Source organism: Pteropus medius, unplaced genomic scaffold, assembly GCF_902729225.1.
Source record: "Pteropus medius unplaced genomic scaffold, Ma_sr-lr_union100, whole genome shotgun sequence".
NCBI classification, from domain to species: Eukaryota; Metazoa; Chordata; class Mammalia; order Chiroptera; family Pteropodidae; genus Pteropus; species Pteropus medius.
The window spans coordinates 186,312-201,203 of NW_024344253.1; the positions used below are offsets into that span (position 1 = coordinate 186,312).

Here is a 14,892-nt window from a genome sequence, read left to right on the forward strand (position 1 = left end):
GCATGGAATACAGCCATCTCCTACTCCATCAGTAGAATGAAGCAGACAAAAGAGAAGGGTACCAGGTTCACCCAATCCCTGCCTTCCTCATGTCCCCATTACCCTCCTCCTCTTCCTACTCTGGTTAGGTGCTAAGAGCATTCCTAGCACCAACATTTGCATTCCTGAATAGTACTATCCTAATAGTATTATTAGGAAAGAAAAGATAATGACAGATTTGTGGGGACCAGGAAAGCAGTGGCCATCCTTGTTCAGGGCCTGACAGGATCGCCATACATCCATTGATTTAATGTGAGAGTCATTAGAGGAAGTGTACATGGTTCCAACGTCAAACTGGGTCTCAAACAAAGGCTTTCATTTAGCTGCCTCAAACAAAGCAAAGAATGATTTGGAAAGTATTAGAATGATTTGATGAATGATTTGTGCTGTAATATTTATCACATGTAAGCACTTTTACAATATACATACAATTTAATTTAGAGAATAAAATACATTTAAAACTTTTTTGATATGTTCATTTCTATCATATTTAGGACAAGTATTTTGAACCATCGCCCCTGAATACAGGTATTAAAATTGTACAAAGGGTAGCCAAATTGAAATGTGCTTCAATGAATGTCATAATATGACTCTCAAAACCTAGATCTGATTGGGTCATAAAGTTAAAAATTAAGTACACTCTTCATACAGGACCTTTAGAGATGTTTTTGTCTGGAGTGAGAGTATGATTATAACAAGTGCCATGGAAACAATACCAATTTGTTTTCCTACTATATATAATTTTAAAACCAGAACTAATTCAAGAAACTAAATAAATACAGGCTTACCCAATACTGCAGGAGTGCTTCTATAGCTCTAAATTCAAAAGGTAAAGGGTATGTGACAAGTTGACCCTCTCCAGCCAGCTGTGAAGGCAGTTCCCGGAATAGCCATTGCTCTAGATTTAAATTACGATAATCCAATATCAGAAGACACTCTGGAGTTATCACAGCTTTCAAATACTGGGGAAAAAAAAGAACATATATGTAAATGTACACATACATATACATGCATACATGTATATGCAAGTTGTAGAGCTGTAGGAAAAATATAAGTCATAAAATAGGATTTAATACTCTTAATTTTGAATTAAGCCTAAATCAAATCACTATTCATTTGGTTTTTCAAAAAAAAAACCCGACATAGTATTTTTTTTCAAGAAAGGAAGCCTAATACATATGTAAATCTTCATACCTCTAACTCACTCTCAACAGAACCAGAATTAAATTATGTATTATGACTACCATGCTAACTAACTGTGAGAAAAATAGGGATAATGGAAACAAGGTAAGGTCTTCTTAAAAGTCATGTATTCAGTACACTTTAAGAAAAGACTTAGCTTAATTAGATTACTTTGGCTGAAATGGGAAAGTTTCCTTTTTAAAATAAAATATCACCTTTTAAAAATATCAATATTAAGCTATTCTAAAATTAAGAAGATAAAACTTATTAGCTTTAGTGCTCTAATTTAGAGCACTATGGACTTTCGGTCAAGATGACAGAGAAACTCAACACTGTACACACTTCCTCCCATAATCATATCAAAATTACAACTATAGAACCACCACCCTTGAGAACCACCTGAAGACTATGTAAACAGAAATCTTATAACTAAGGATACACGGAAAAAGCCACATTGATACGGGTGGGGGTGGGGGCATTGAGAGGCAGAATGGGCTGGTCCCACATCCCGTTGTGGCTGTTCAAAATCAGGAGGAAAATAACATCAGGGATATCTCAGCAGTGGAGGTCCCCACTGAGGAGCAAGGGGTCACAGCTCCAAATCAGGCTCCCCAGCCCAGGTCACCGGTGATAGGAAGAGGAGTCCCTATAACATCTGGCTATGAAAACCAGCGGGGATAGCATCTGAGACGAAGGGCTGCTGGAGCCCCAGGCAGTTCACTTGAAGGGCCTGTGTACAAACTTACTCCCTCACAGACTCACTCTGGGTTCCAACACATGAGCAGGAGTTCATAAAACACCAGGGTCATATGGGGAAGCACAGAACTGACGAGCTTCAAGGTGAAAGCTGGGAGGAGCAGTAGTCAGGACAGCTCTCTCTGGAAACAGAAGTGCTGGCAGTAGCCATTGTTCCTTTGTTGAGCTTTCTCCCTACCCAGCTTGCAGGCACAGGCAGCTGCCAAATCTGAGACTCCATCAAACTAATTAACACCATTCACCCTGTCATGGTGATTTCCTGAGACCTTACCCATCTTGTATGCCCAGCCTGCGCAGCTTCCAGTGGCTTTTACACACAAGCAGTCTACCTCAGCTTTCTCTGCGGATTTCTTAAAATCATTCAAAGGTCCATAAACTGCAAACAAGCAGTGCTGGCCTCAGTGTGCACCGTACTTCTTGCTCAGCAGCCCTAAGGGCACCACAAGCAGCGAGCAGGCTCAACTTGCATTATAACTCCCATCAGGTGGCTGTAAGCCTGGCATAAGCTGCAGCCCATGCTGACTTGGAACACAGTCAACTAAGCAGCCACAAACCCAGCACAAGAGGTAGCCGACCTCAGCTTACACTGTGGTGCTCACCAAAGGGTCCCAAGTCTAGCACTAGTGGCAGTTGGCCTCAGTTCATAGCATAGCCTCTTCCAAGTGCCTCCAAGCCCAGCACAAGTGGCAACCAACTTGTAGATGACTTTGCAGCTCTCACCAGGCAGCACTAAGCCAAGCCCAGGATCCAGAACCAATAAATCCAGTGGCAGGCTTCAGATGACACCAGATCACCACCCAACAACCTACACAAATGACACATCCGAAGGTCAGACTCAGCTGGCACCAGAGTCCCACTAAAGCAACCTCTATCCCCTAGTCTCAGTCCCGGCACGACAGCTTGTCCACTGTAGTCACGGCCAGCCCTCACAGCCAGTCAGCCTGAGGGTCAATCCCACTCAATGACATGCCAACAGCAATCAAGGCTCATCTACAATGGTAAGGCACAAACAACTCACACAGGAGACACCCTGGAGCACCCGGCTCAGGTAAACAGGGAGACTGCAAATGGGGCCCCACCTTCTACATAAGGCTGCTCTGTCCAGATGGGAAACAGAGCAGATCTGCTTAATATATAAACATAAACACAGGGCATCAGTCAGCCAAAATGAGACAAACATGTCCCAAATGAAAGAAGGGACAAAACTCCAGAAAAAGAACTAAATGAAATGGAGACAAACAATCTACCAGATAGAGTTCAAAATGCTGGTTATAAGGATGTTCAGTGAACACAGGGGAAGAACAGAGAAACTCAGTGAGAATTTACACAAAGAGAAACCGTAAAAAAAGAACCAGTCAGAAATGAAGACTACAATAATAAATAAAGAATACATTAGAGGGAGTCAACAGTAGATTAGATAAAGCAGAGGTAGAAGAAAATACTCAATTAAACAGCAAAAAGAAAAAAGGAATTAAAAAAATAAGAATCGTTTAAGGGACCTCTGGGACAATATCAAGTGCACAATATTCTCATCATAGAGGTACCAGAAAAAGAGAGAGAAGGGACTGAAAACCTATTTGAAGAAATGACAGAAAACTTCCCTGACCTGGCAAAGAAATCAGACCAGGAAGCACAGAGAGTCCCAACCAAGAGGAACCCAAAGAGGCTCACACCAAGACAGGTCATAAATGAAATGCCAAAAGTTAAAGACAAAGAGAACATCTTAAAAGCAGCAAGAGAAAGACAATTAGTTACATGCAAGAGAGCCCTCATAAGACTGTCAGCTGATTTCTCAACAAACTCTGCAGGCCAGAGGGCTTGGCATGAAATAGTCAAAGTGATGAAAAGCAAAGACCTAAACGAAGATTACTCTACCCAGCAAGGCTATTATTTAGAATTGAAAGAGAAATAATTTCCAAGAGAGAAAGAGCTGAAGGAGTTTGTCGCGACCAAACCAATATTACAAGTAATGTTAAAGGGACTTCTTTAAGTAGAAAATATAAAAAAATATGAATAAGAAAATACGGGAAAAAAATTCTCACTGACAAAGGCAAACAGTAAAAGCAGTGTATCAACCAACTAGTCAGAATAAAGGTTAAAAGGCAAAAGATCACGTGTAATTACAAAAATAAACTAAGAGATACCCATAAACATACACAAAAGTAAAAGATAGTAACAAAACCAGAAACCTTTTAGAAAGTAAAAATGGTAATGATTTTAGAATGTGTTTGAACTTAAGCAATCATCAACTTACAATACACTGCTATAAACATAGGTTGGTATATAAGCATGTGGTAGCCACAAATCAAAAGTCTAGAAGAGAGACACAACAAATAAAGAGGAAAGACTCTAAACATGACACTATATAAAGCAATCAACATATAAGAGGATAAGAGAATTAGAAACAGCAAAAAAATACAAAAACAATCAGAAAACAATAAAACAGGAATAACTATATACCTATAGATAACTACTTTAAATGTAAATGGATTAAATGCTCCAATCAAAAGACATGGTGTGGCTAAATGGAGAACAAAACAAAATCCATACATATGTTGCCTACAACAGACCCACTTTAGATCGAAAGACACACAGAAACCGAAAGAAAAGGGATGGAAAATAATATTTCATGCGCATGGAAATGAAAAAAGCTAGGGTAGCAATACTTTATATCAGACAGAATAGCTTTTAAAACAAGAGCTGTAATAAGAGACAAAGATGGGCATTTCATAATGATAAAGTGATAGATCCAACAAGAGGATGTAACTCTCGTAAACATCTACGCACTCGATGTAGAAGCACCTAAATAAATAAAGCAAATACTGATGGACGTAAGAGAAAGATCGATAGTAATAAAGTCATAGTAGGGGACTTTAACATCCCATTGACATCAATGAATAGATCACCCAATCAACAAGTAAACAGTGGCCTTAAATGACACATAGATCAGATAGACTTAATTGATATTTTTCAAACATTTCACCTTAAAGCAGTAGAATATACATTCTTTTCAAGTGCATATGCAACATTTTCCAAGACAGAACACGTTAAGGCCACAAGTCTCAAAAATTTAAGAAGACTGAAATCGTGTCAAGCATCTTCTGATCTCAATGGTATAAAACTAGAAATCAATTATAAGAAAACTGAAAAATACAGAAACACATGGAGGCTGAAAAACAAGCTAATTAACAATGAATGGATTAACGAGATCTAGGAATAAATCAAAAGATACCTTGAGCCAAATGAAAATGACACAAAAATCTATGGAACACAGCCAAATCAGTTCCAAGAGGGAAATTTATACCAATACAGGCCTATCTCAAAAAATAAGAAAAATCTCAAATAATCTAACCTTACAACAAAAGGAGCTAGAATAAGATGAACAAACATAGCCCAAAGTGAGTACAAGGAAGTAAATAATAAAGATCAGAGAGGAAATAAATAAGAGTCTAAAAAAACAATAGAAAAGATCAATAAAACCAAGAATTGGATCTTTAAAAAGATAAACAAAATTCATAAACCTTTAGCTAGACTCATCAAAAAAAAAAAAGGGCACAAATAAATCAGAAATGAAAGGGAAGTGACAACTGACACCACGGAAATAAAGGAAACTAGACAACCTGGAAGAAATGTATAAACTCCTAGAAACACAATCTTTTAAGGCTGAATCAGGAATAAAAAGGAAATGTGAACAGGCGAATAACTACTGATGAAATCAAATTGGTAATTAAAAAAACTCTCAACACACAAAAGCCCTGGACCAGATGGCTTCACAGGTGAATTTTACCAAACATTCAAAGAAGAATTAACACCTATCCTTCTCTAAGTATACCAAAAAATTCAAGAGGATGGAAAGCTCTCAACCTCATTTTACAAGGCTACCATTATCATGAAACCTAAAGACACTACAATAAAAGGAAATTATAAGCCAATATCCCTGATGAATACAAATGCAAAAATCAAGAAAATATTATCAAACTAAATTCAGCAATACATTAAAAGGATCATACATCATAATCTAGAATGATTTATTCCCAGGAAACAAAGTTTGTTCAATATCTGAAAATCAATCAATATGATATACCACCTAAACAAAATGCAGTCTAAAAATGATCTATCAATAGATGCAGAAAAAGCATTTGACAAAATCCAGCATCCACTTATGATAAAAATACTCAGCAAAGTGGGACTAGAGGGAACATACCTCAATATAATAAAGGCCACATATGATAAACCCGCAGTTAATACCACATTCAACAGGGGAAAGATGAAACGTCTTAAGATCAGGAACAAAACAAAGATGTCCACTTCCACCACTTTTATTCAACACAGTACTTAGAAGTCCTAGCCGCAGCAATCAGATGAGAAAAAGAAAAGGCACCCAAATTGGAAAGGAAGAAGTAAAACTGTCATTATTTGTAGGTGACATAATACTACATATAAAGGGAATCCTACAGATTTCATCAAAATACTATTAGAACTACTGAATGAAATCAATAAAGATATAAAATTAATGTTCAGATATCAGTTGCATTTTTATACACCAATAATGAACTATTAGAAAGAGAAATTAAGTAAACAACTCCATGTACAACTGCATCAAAAAGAATAAAATATCCAGGAATAAATTTAACCAAGGAAGTAAATGACCTGTACTCGGGAAACTATGACATTAAAGAAATTAAGGAAGATATAAATAAATGGATAGGAAGAATGAACATCATTAAACTGTCCATACTACCCAAAGCAATCTACAGATTCAACGCAATCCCTATGAAAATACCAATGGCATTTTTCACAGAACTAGAAAAAACAATTATAAATTTATATGGAACCACAAAAAAACCCGAATAACCTCAACAATCTTGAGAGAGAACAAAGTTGCAGGTATCATGCTACCTGATATCAAACTACACTACAAAGCTATAGCAATCAAAACAGCATGGTACATAGAACAATGGAACAGAACAGACAGCCCAAAAATAAACCCACACCTATATGGTCCATAACTGCAAGAGAAAGTAGGCAGGAATATATAATGGGGTAGACAGTCTATTCAATAAATGCTGCTGGGAAAAATGGACAGACACATGGACGAACCTAGAGGGTATTGTGCTAAGTAACATAAGTCAGAGAAAGACAAGTACCATATGATTTCACTTAAATGTGTAATCTAAAGAGCGAAATAAAACAGAAAGAGACTCATAGATACATAGAACATGTTGATGGTTGCCGGTTGGGAGAGGATTAGGGAGTTGGGTGAAAAATGTGAAGGGATTAAGAAGTACATATTGCTAGTTTCAAAAAAGTCACAGGGATGTAAAGTACAGCATAAAGAATATAGTCAATAATACTGAATAACTATGTATGGTGTTGGGTGGTTGCAAGACTTACGGGGGATCACTTAAGTTAAATGTCTAATCACGACACTGTACCTGAAACTGATATAATATTGAAAGACAATTGTAATTAAAAAAATAAAAAATAAAGTAACAAAAATAAGATATTGAAAGCCCTGTGACTAAATAGGAAAAAAAAAAACAAACAAAAAACGAACTCATACAGAGAACAATTTAATGGTCACTAAATGGGAGGCAGCTTGGAGAGATGGGTGGAAAAGGTAAAGGGAGTAAGAAGTACAAATTGCCAGTTATGAAAACAGTCATGGGGATGTAAAATACAGCATAGGGAATACAGTCAATTATATTGTATTGTATGGCTAGGTATGGTGTCAGGTGGGTGCTAGAGCTATGGAGTAATTACTTTGTGGGTTAAATAAATGTCTAATTGCTATGTTGTACACATGAAACATAACATTGTTGACTGTAACTGAAAAAAATTTAAATAAAATTTTAAAAAAGAACACAGAAATTAGAAATTAATTCTAAAGAGAAAGACTAGCATCTTCTGTTAGAAGAGTAACAAAGGTAATCTGTGGCCACTGTATTAGTGATATAAAAATTAGATTTAAATTTTTTTCCAATTTATAATATACAGAAAATTGAAAAATTATACAGTGAATACCTATATACATACCACTTATATGACTAAAATTCTACTAAAGAGATACTGTTTTAAAGGGGGCTAGCTTCTGATAACAAAAGTGAAGAATGTTTCCTAGAGAAAATCACTTGGGAGAAGGCAGTTTCTATTCTTTTTATTTTATTTTTTATTAATTCTAAATAAATGGACAAAAACCTGCCATCAAAGACTTTTTGAAGAAAGCAAATCTCATGTCCACTGCAGGGTCGATACCACTGAGACCTGTGTCTCCTCATCTATTTTTGAACCCTAAACTTTAGCCTACCATAATAACTTATGTTCATATTAATTCTGAATTACTAGAGAAAGTCATACTTGGTGTACTCTAAGTAGATGAGAAAGATAAATATATTTTAGAAAGCTTACCATAAAAATAAAAATTTAACTTAAGATTATAAACTTTAAAGCAGATCTTGGGCTATGTGAAAAACTAAAATATGGTTTTGGTAGATACTATAATCACACATACTTCTCTTATCATTTCAGAAACTAGAGACTAAATGCAAAAGGTGAGAATGGAGACCACTGTCAGAACTTCTCCAAGACAGAATAGAGCAAAGTCATGCCAGCTGAGCATAGGTATGTAACCATATAAAATGAATTCTACTCCTAAGAACATGTTATAAAATATCTTATATTTTACATAGCTCTTTTAGTTACAGAATTACATTTAACCTAGGTATTGACCAAAATAGCCAGGGCATAACTTTCTTTTTTTTTTAATTTTTAATTAAGTTTATTGGGATAACATTGGCTGATACAATTATATAATTTTCAGGTGTACATTATCATTTGACATCTGTATATTCTATTGTTTACCACCCAAAATTCAGTTTCCTTCGGCAACTATATTATTTTATCCCCTTTACCCACTTCACCCTCCCCCTAAACCCTATGTTTGACCCCCTTTGCCCAGTCTACTTCCCCTACCCCACTAGTAATCACTAGTCTATAGTCCTCTGGTAACCACTAGCCTATGGGCAATAACTTTCATAAGACTGCTGTGGAGAAATGTAGATGAAATAAAATCCTTTACCTCCATTCTCATGATAATCCTATTGTTTCTGGTGGTGATGCTCATTAAATGCTGAAACCTCAAATCTCTGGCTTGAAGACCTAATTCTTGATGTAAGTCAGTTTTCTTCCTTTCTAGAAAAGAAATATTTTCAATAAAAAGAAAGAGCTAAATTAATCAATTGAAGAGATTTTCATACTGGAGCACATCATCCCACCCAGAGAATTTTCTATTATTACCAGAAACAAAAGCTAAAATGAGTCTTTTCAATAATCACTTTTACTTCAAAAAGACTCATGTTAAATCTGGTCAAACGCTATTTTCTCCTGTTACCCATACTTCATAAAATTTCTCTGTACTTAGAAGTGCCTTGGGACCAATATAAAAACCATAGCTATACATTGTTAGAAACCTTCAGTATCAATTTCTAGCTCTAGAGACAGGTCACCTTTTTTTTTTTTTTTTTTTTAATGATTTGTACATTACTACATTTTCTGTTTTTCTCACTACGTTATCATCATATTTTAAATCTGTGAAGAGATAAGTTCAATTTTCTTTCTTTAGACTAATACAAAATGAGAAAATAAAGTCAGTTGTCACACTAGAGTCCCCAACCTAAAAATTAAATTACCTAAGAGAAAGCATAATAAACTCAAAAAATGATACTGATTATAGTATTATCTGTACTTGTAACATCAAACCACATCTGTGGCACAGCTCTATATAGAACAATCTTATGAAGGAGATATTGAGCAAAAACACCCAAAATATTCCACTATGATATCAGCAATAGCAGAAATAGAATCATGGAATTGGAAGTGAACTGAAACTTGCATTTGAAGTCAGACAATAAAGTAATGCTCAGTTTTATTTACAGCCAATGTTGGCAGAGTTCCATCTGACTGCCATTCAGTGCCTTGTCCCTCCTGTCTTCAGTCAACCACTGCCACTGCAATGTCAGTGGTATTATGTGACACCTTAAACATGGTACAGGAGATGAATATGAGGACTAAGGCAGTGAAAGGGAGACTAAAAAGGAGAAACAAAAGGGAAGAGTGTTTCTCTGTGTTCCAGCTGCACACCAATATCCCTTTAACATCATATTACGGTGAATGTGGCTCCTGACGGGAAAAAAAATTCTCGGAGAATATGCATAGTCCAGGTACAGCCACTTTCAATGAGGACTGAAGGACAATGCTGAAGAAGGATCTCCTCCTTCATTTACACATCCATATACTCACAGTATGTGATTTAAAAAGGTGACTTAGAAAAACTTATTGATACTTACCAAAGGAAGTAACATTTCCTTCTTTGTCAAATTTTGTCTGAGGAGAGTAAAAACAAAATATTATTTCCTCCAAGTATGCTATTTACGATAACATACCATATGGTATTATGATATCTCCCAAATACTAAAATACAGATATAAATCATAATTGCTCTTCTTTAGGTTAAATTCAGTTTTGAGTTAAAGGTTTAAAAAAAATCTTTTTCCTTTGCTAGGACAAATCTGACTTGAATTAAGTTTCTATTTTGGTTCCCTTGGAAATGCGATGAAGGAGTATCAGTCGTTACTAGGTAACATTGTGTATGATAAAAATGCCCGATGACTGGTAGACTGCACCGGATTAGAAGGCCGGTGAGCAAATTATAGATATCTGGTGAGAAGCCATGTGATGGCTCTTGTAACTGGCCATGTTCCGTGTGGGAGTACTGGATGTGCCTCTGAGACAGTGACAAGAGATACTGGCACTAGAGGGCATGGGGATTCTAAGCCAAGGTGGACCTCACCTCCATCTTTGAGAATACCATCTCCTTTCACCTGAGCTGTCACAAAGCAGCCCCTGGATGGCTGCATGGACTTCTCTTGAAGAAGAAACACCTGATGCGGCCCTTCTGCATTCCCTTTTATTTTTCTGAATAGACTGGTACCAACTGTGGCTTATTTTGTGAATCTAAGTATCTACTGGAGGCTATGAAGTCTCTCTGGTGGGCAATGCCGAACCAATAAAGATTTACAGAAAAGGCCCCTTCTGATAGTTTGGAGAGAGGATACAATGCAGAAAATGTATTTATTTCCTGTAAGGCAGAGGGAATACTTTTCTGTAATACCTTTTCACAGTCAAGTTTGAAGATGTCAAGTAATATTTAATAAATCATTATGTACTAGGCTGTACCAATTACTACTAAATATGCATTTTGAGAAAGAGACACTCTGAAATATAGCTGAAGGTACAAGTCCTGTATTGTTACCATGGAAACACATGCATGCTGTGTTAATAACATAATAAATGCCTACCATATATAGCTTGGTTCTCATAAGCAAAAATAAGATCAATATAAATATGTAACAAGTACCACAAAGTATCAGTGTGAAAGGGAAATTTACATCAAAGGAAGCTAATAGCTTTCAAGGACTTAATACATGCAAGGGGAAACCCTGAGTACAGGCATATCTTGTTTTACTGCGCTTTGCCTTAGTGCTATTCATATATGTTGTGTTTTTTACATACTGAAGGCAAGGCCCTCCACCAGCAAAAAGATTATGATTCACTTTATTGAGATACTTGCTCTGTTGCGGTTATCTGGAACTGAACTTGCAATATATCCGAGGTCTGCCTATATTTAAGTAGGAAGCTCTGAACTGTGGTTTGAATGACCTGTTCTAATATAAAACAGCTCCACAATCGTTAGCAGTTTCAAGAGTGCTGTTAAGCAAATCTACCTGGCAACCCAGGTCACCAGCTAATAAGCAAAACACAAAAACAACCTGACTTTTAAGTATAATGATTCATTATAAAACAAAAAATAATATTGTGACCCACCAGTCCAATCCTGTTAACTTAGAAAAGTAGGAGAAGTACTTTCTGTAAGTTATCAAACATAACATACATACTCACCACAGTAAACACTGGGGCTACACTGGCTAAAGTGGCTTGAGAGACATCAGAAGTTATAAACCGATGCATTTCACCTGAAGAATGAATTAGAGAATACTCTGTGATCATATGCTTGTTTTTCACATATAGCTAAGATCCCTCTCTCATAGTATGCAGAGACCTTCAGACTATTTTACTAATTTTTGAAACTTTTTCCTAGAGAAAAAAGAAGAAACACCTTTATTTTTTAATTTTAATATTTGTAGGCGATTGCATTAGGTTTGACAGGGAATGATTTTTAAAAGTAATGGCTTAAGTAATGGCATCAGAATAATTTGTGGATTCAAACCACTCTTTTCTAATTATTATTGGTATCTCAGAGTTGGATAAACTGTACAACAACGTCCTGAGATTAAAATGCTCATTCTTTTTTACATGATTTAAAAAGGCTCTTCATGCAAATTATATTGGTAGATATATTTTAGAAAACATAGATCTCAAGTACCACCTGATCTTTCAGCATTCCAATATCAGAATTATTTGCTTGACCTACAGACTTCTAAGTATTAACTTTTTTTGCTCAGATAAACTATACACTTCATCATTAATACCTATAAAATAACCAACTGGAATGCGGACTCCACTGAACTGAAATGATCTTATTAGAAAATAAAGTTAAAACATGATTAGACCGAGTTGAAGTGAGCTCTGAAGTATAACCAAGTAAATTTTAATATCTGACAAAAAAAATAAACATAAGAGGAATAGGTAAGAGATGTAAAATTACCCATTATTTTATGCTTCCAAAGTAGTCCTAACTCGACAGAACGCGCAGATATATTCCCATTTCTGACCTTAATCTCTCTCATTACTTACATTTAATGACTCATGTAATTTGTTAGCACCTTTACAAAATACAAACTAAGAGCCAGCTGAATAGAGATAAACGTCAGCGCTAGAAATCAGCATTTGCTAATTAGTCACAAGTTAAAGCACTGTCTGGATAAAGATTCTGAAATCTCAATGTTTGTCCTAAAACATAAGATGGACTCAACCTGGGTCTGCAAGCATTATCGGAGGGACTACGGGGTGAACCCAATTCAGAAAAACTCACCACCGAGTATGGGGAAGGAGGTGGATATGGTGAGTTTGGGAGGCTTTTGAGAACACAACTAAGAACACATTTGAGGACAGCACACTATTGAGAAACTATGCATTTTAACGCCTTTTATTTCTGAGCAATGAGTACCCACATTTTCACATCTGTGAAAATGTTAACGGATCGTCGTGCTTCATTATTTGGTGAAAAAATAACTCAGATTCCTCCTTCCCCGCCTCAATCTGATCCCTGTCTGGCTCGTTGCACAGGACCTGAAAACAAAGTCAGATCTTTCTCAGAGCAACTTACTGTGAAGTCTCACTTCCAGGTGCGTTTCCACTCCTTACCTGGGCAACTAGACAAATGTATAACTGTTTCCACAAGAAAGAGATAAAAAGCAGGGAAAACAAAACTAATACTTAAATATTTCAAGTGGATAAACCCAATCTTCAGAACTGAGTACGACTAAAAGTTACACAGGTTTTTAAAAACCTCACCAGAGCAGGAGGGGAGATTTGCACAAGGGGCGGCGAAGAGGACAGCGCCGGGCGGTCGGATCCCAGCAGGGCCGCGTTCCGGACGGTGGCGCCCCGGGTTGCCCGCGGACCTGGGCTGACAAAACCCCAGGCGCGGACCCGAAGATCGAGGCTGAGGACGCGGTGCGGGGTAGCCTCAGCCACGCGGGTCGAGTGGGCGGTGAGGGGCCAGCGTCCCAGCGCCGCGGGGCGGAGGGGCAGTAGGGAGGGCTGGGGGGCAGTACCTGCCAGGCGGAGCCGATGGGGTCTGCACAGCCGCGCGGCCAGGCTCCCTCCAAGTAGTATAGCGGCGCGCGGAGTCAGGCCGCAAGCCATAGCACACAGGTTGTGCCGGGGCAGCCCCGCCGCGCACGACAGGAGCCGGGGCAGGCTCCGCAGGCATTCCATAGCGCTGGAGTGAGGCGGAAGCAGCAGCGAGACCCCAGCTCGTCATGCCGGACAGGAGCGGGTCAGCCGGCACAGCGTGACCCCGCGCGGGAGCCCGAGTGCGACCCCGTCTGCCGCGCATGCGCAGAGTGCGCTGCGCCTGCGCCTTACTCCCCGCGCAGGCTCGGAAGGGACCTTTGGGCGAGATTATTTTGTTCGGTGCCTGTGACGTAGGGAGGGACTGGCTCCGGGTGAGGAAGCGGGTGTGTACCTCGGCGAGGCAAGTTAGCCCCAGATTTGACCCCTGGGCCCTTGGAATGGTCTGGCCAGAACGTAAAAGTGTCAATTACTTATATTAATTAGTAATCGTCAAATGTGAAAAAATACTCAACATATGTGTAATGCTTTGCAGTTTCTGGAGCCTTTTCACACATGTGGTAAGGTCTGCAGTTTGGAAGCGAGGAAGTGATGCCCCCATCCAACTCAATTTATATTTAAGTGTAATATGGCAAAAATAATGAACCGTCTTAGGAATGCTTAAACTTTTGCTAGTGAAGACAGGAATATAAACGCACAGGATTTATATTCCATATTTAATCAACTGTAAGTATAAATTTCAAGGTGCCATTCATTATTTTATGTACTACCAAGAAAAAGACACTGATAAACTATGCTTTCTAATTATATCACTTAAGTTATTCCAATTTCAGTTTTTAAAATGTGAAAAAAGAGGTTTTGAATTGATTAGATGCAGTATATATGCATATTTTTAAAGTGAATTAATAGACTTGTCCTTCCCACAGTAGTAATGTAAGGCAGACACAGGTTTCACAGATATGCATTCAATCACTACATGTGAACACAAAGCTAAGGAAACATGAGAGAACCATTTTCTCTGTGGGGTGTTAGGACTGCGGGCAGATTAGGAAGCGAGTAGAGAGAAGGCTTCATAGAAGAGGGGATGTTTGACTTGAGCAA

General features: G+C 37.8%; 1 protein-coding gene across 2 annotated transcripts in view; it reads right to left on the reverse strand.

The window, feature by feature from the left end:
- Window positions 1–13,935, reverse strand: part of MRS2 (magnesium transporter MRS2) — a 31,617-nt gene extending 17,682 nt beyond the window's left edge. For both annotated transcript variants that reach the window (XR_005654235.1, XM_039869522.1), the window contains exons 1-5: window positions 13,773–13,935; window positions 11,935–12,008; window positions 10,323–10,359; window positions 9,056–9,168; window positions 828–1,001 (exon numbers count right to left, since the gene is read on the reverse strand). Coding sequence is in view for 1 of the 2 variants with exons in the window: in XM_039869522.1 (XP_039725456.1) it covers window positions 828–1,001; window positions 9,056–9,168; window positions 10,323–10,359; window positions 11,935–12,008; window positions 13,773–13,935 (561 nt within the window). In the remaining variant the exon portion in view is untranslated. The remainder of the gene's footprint in view (window positions 1–827; window positions 1,002–9,055; window positions 9,169–10,322; window positions 10,360–11,934; window positions 12,009–13,772) is intronic.
- Window positions 13,936–14,892: the final 957 nt, after the last annotated feature.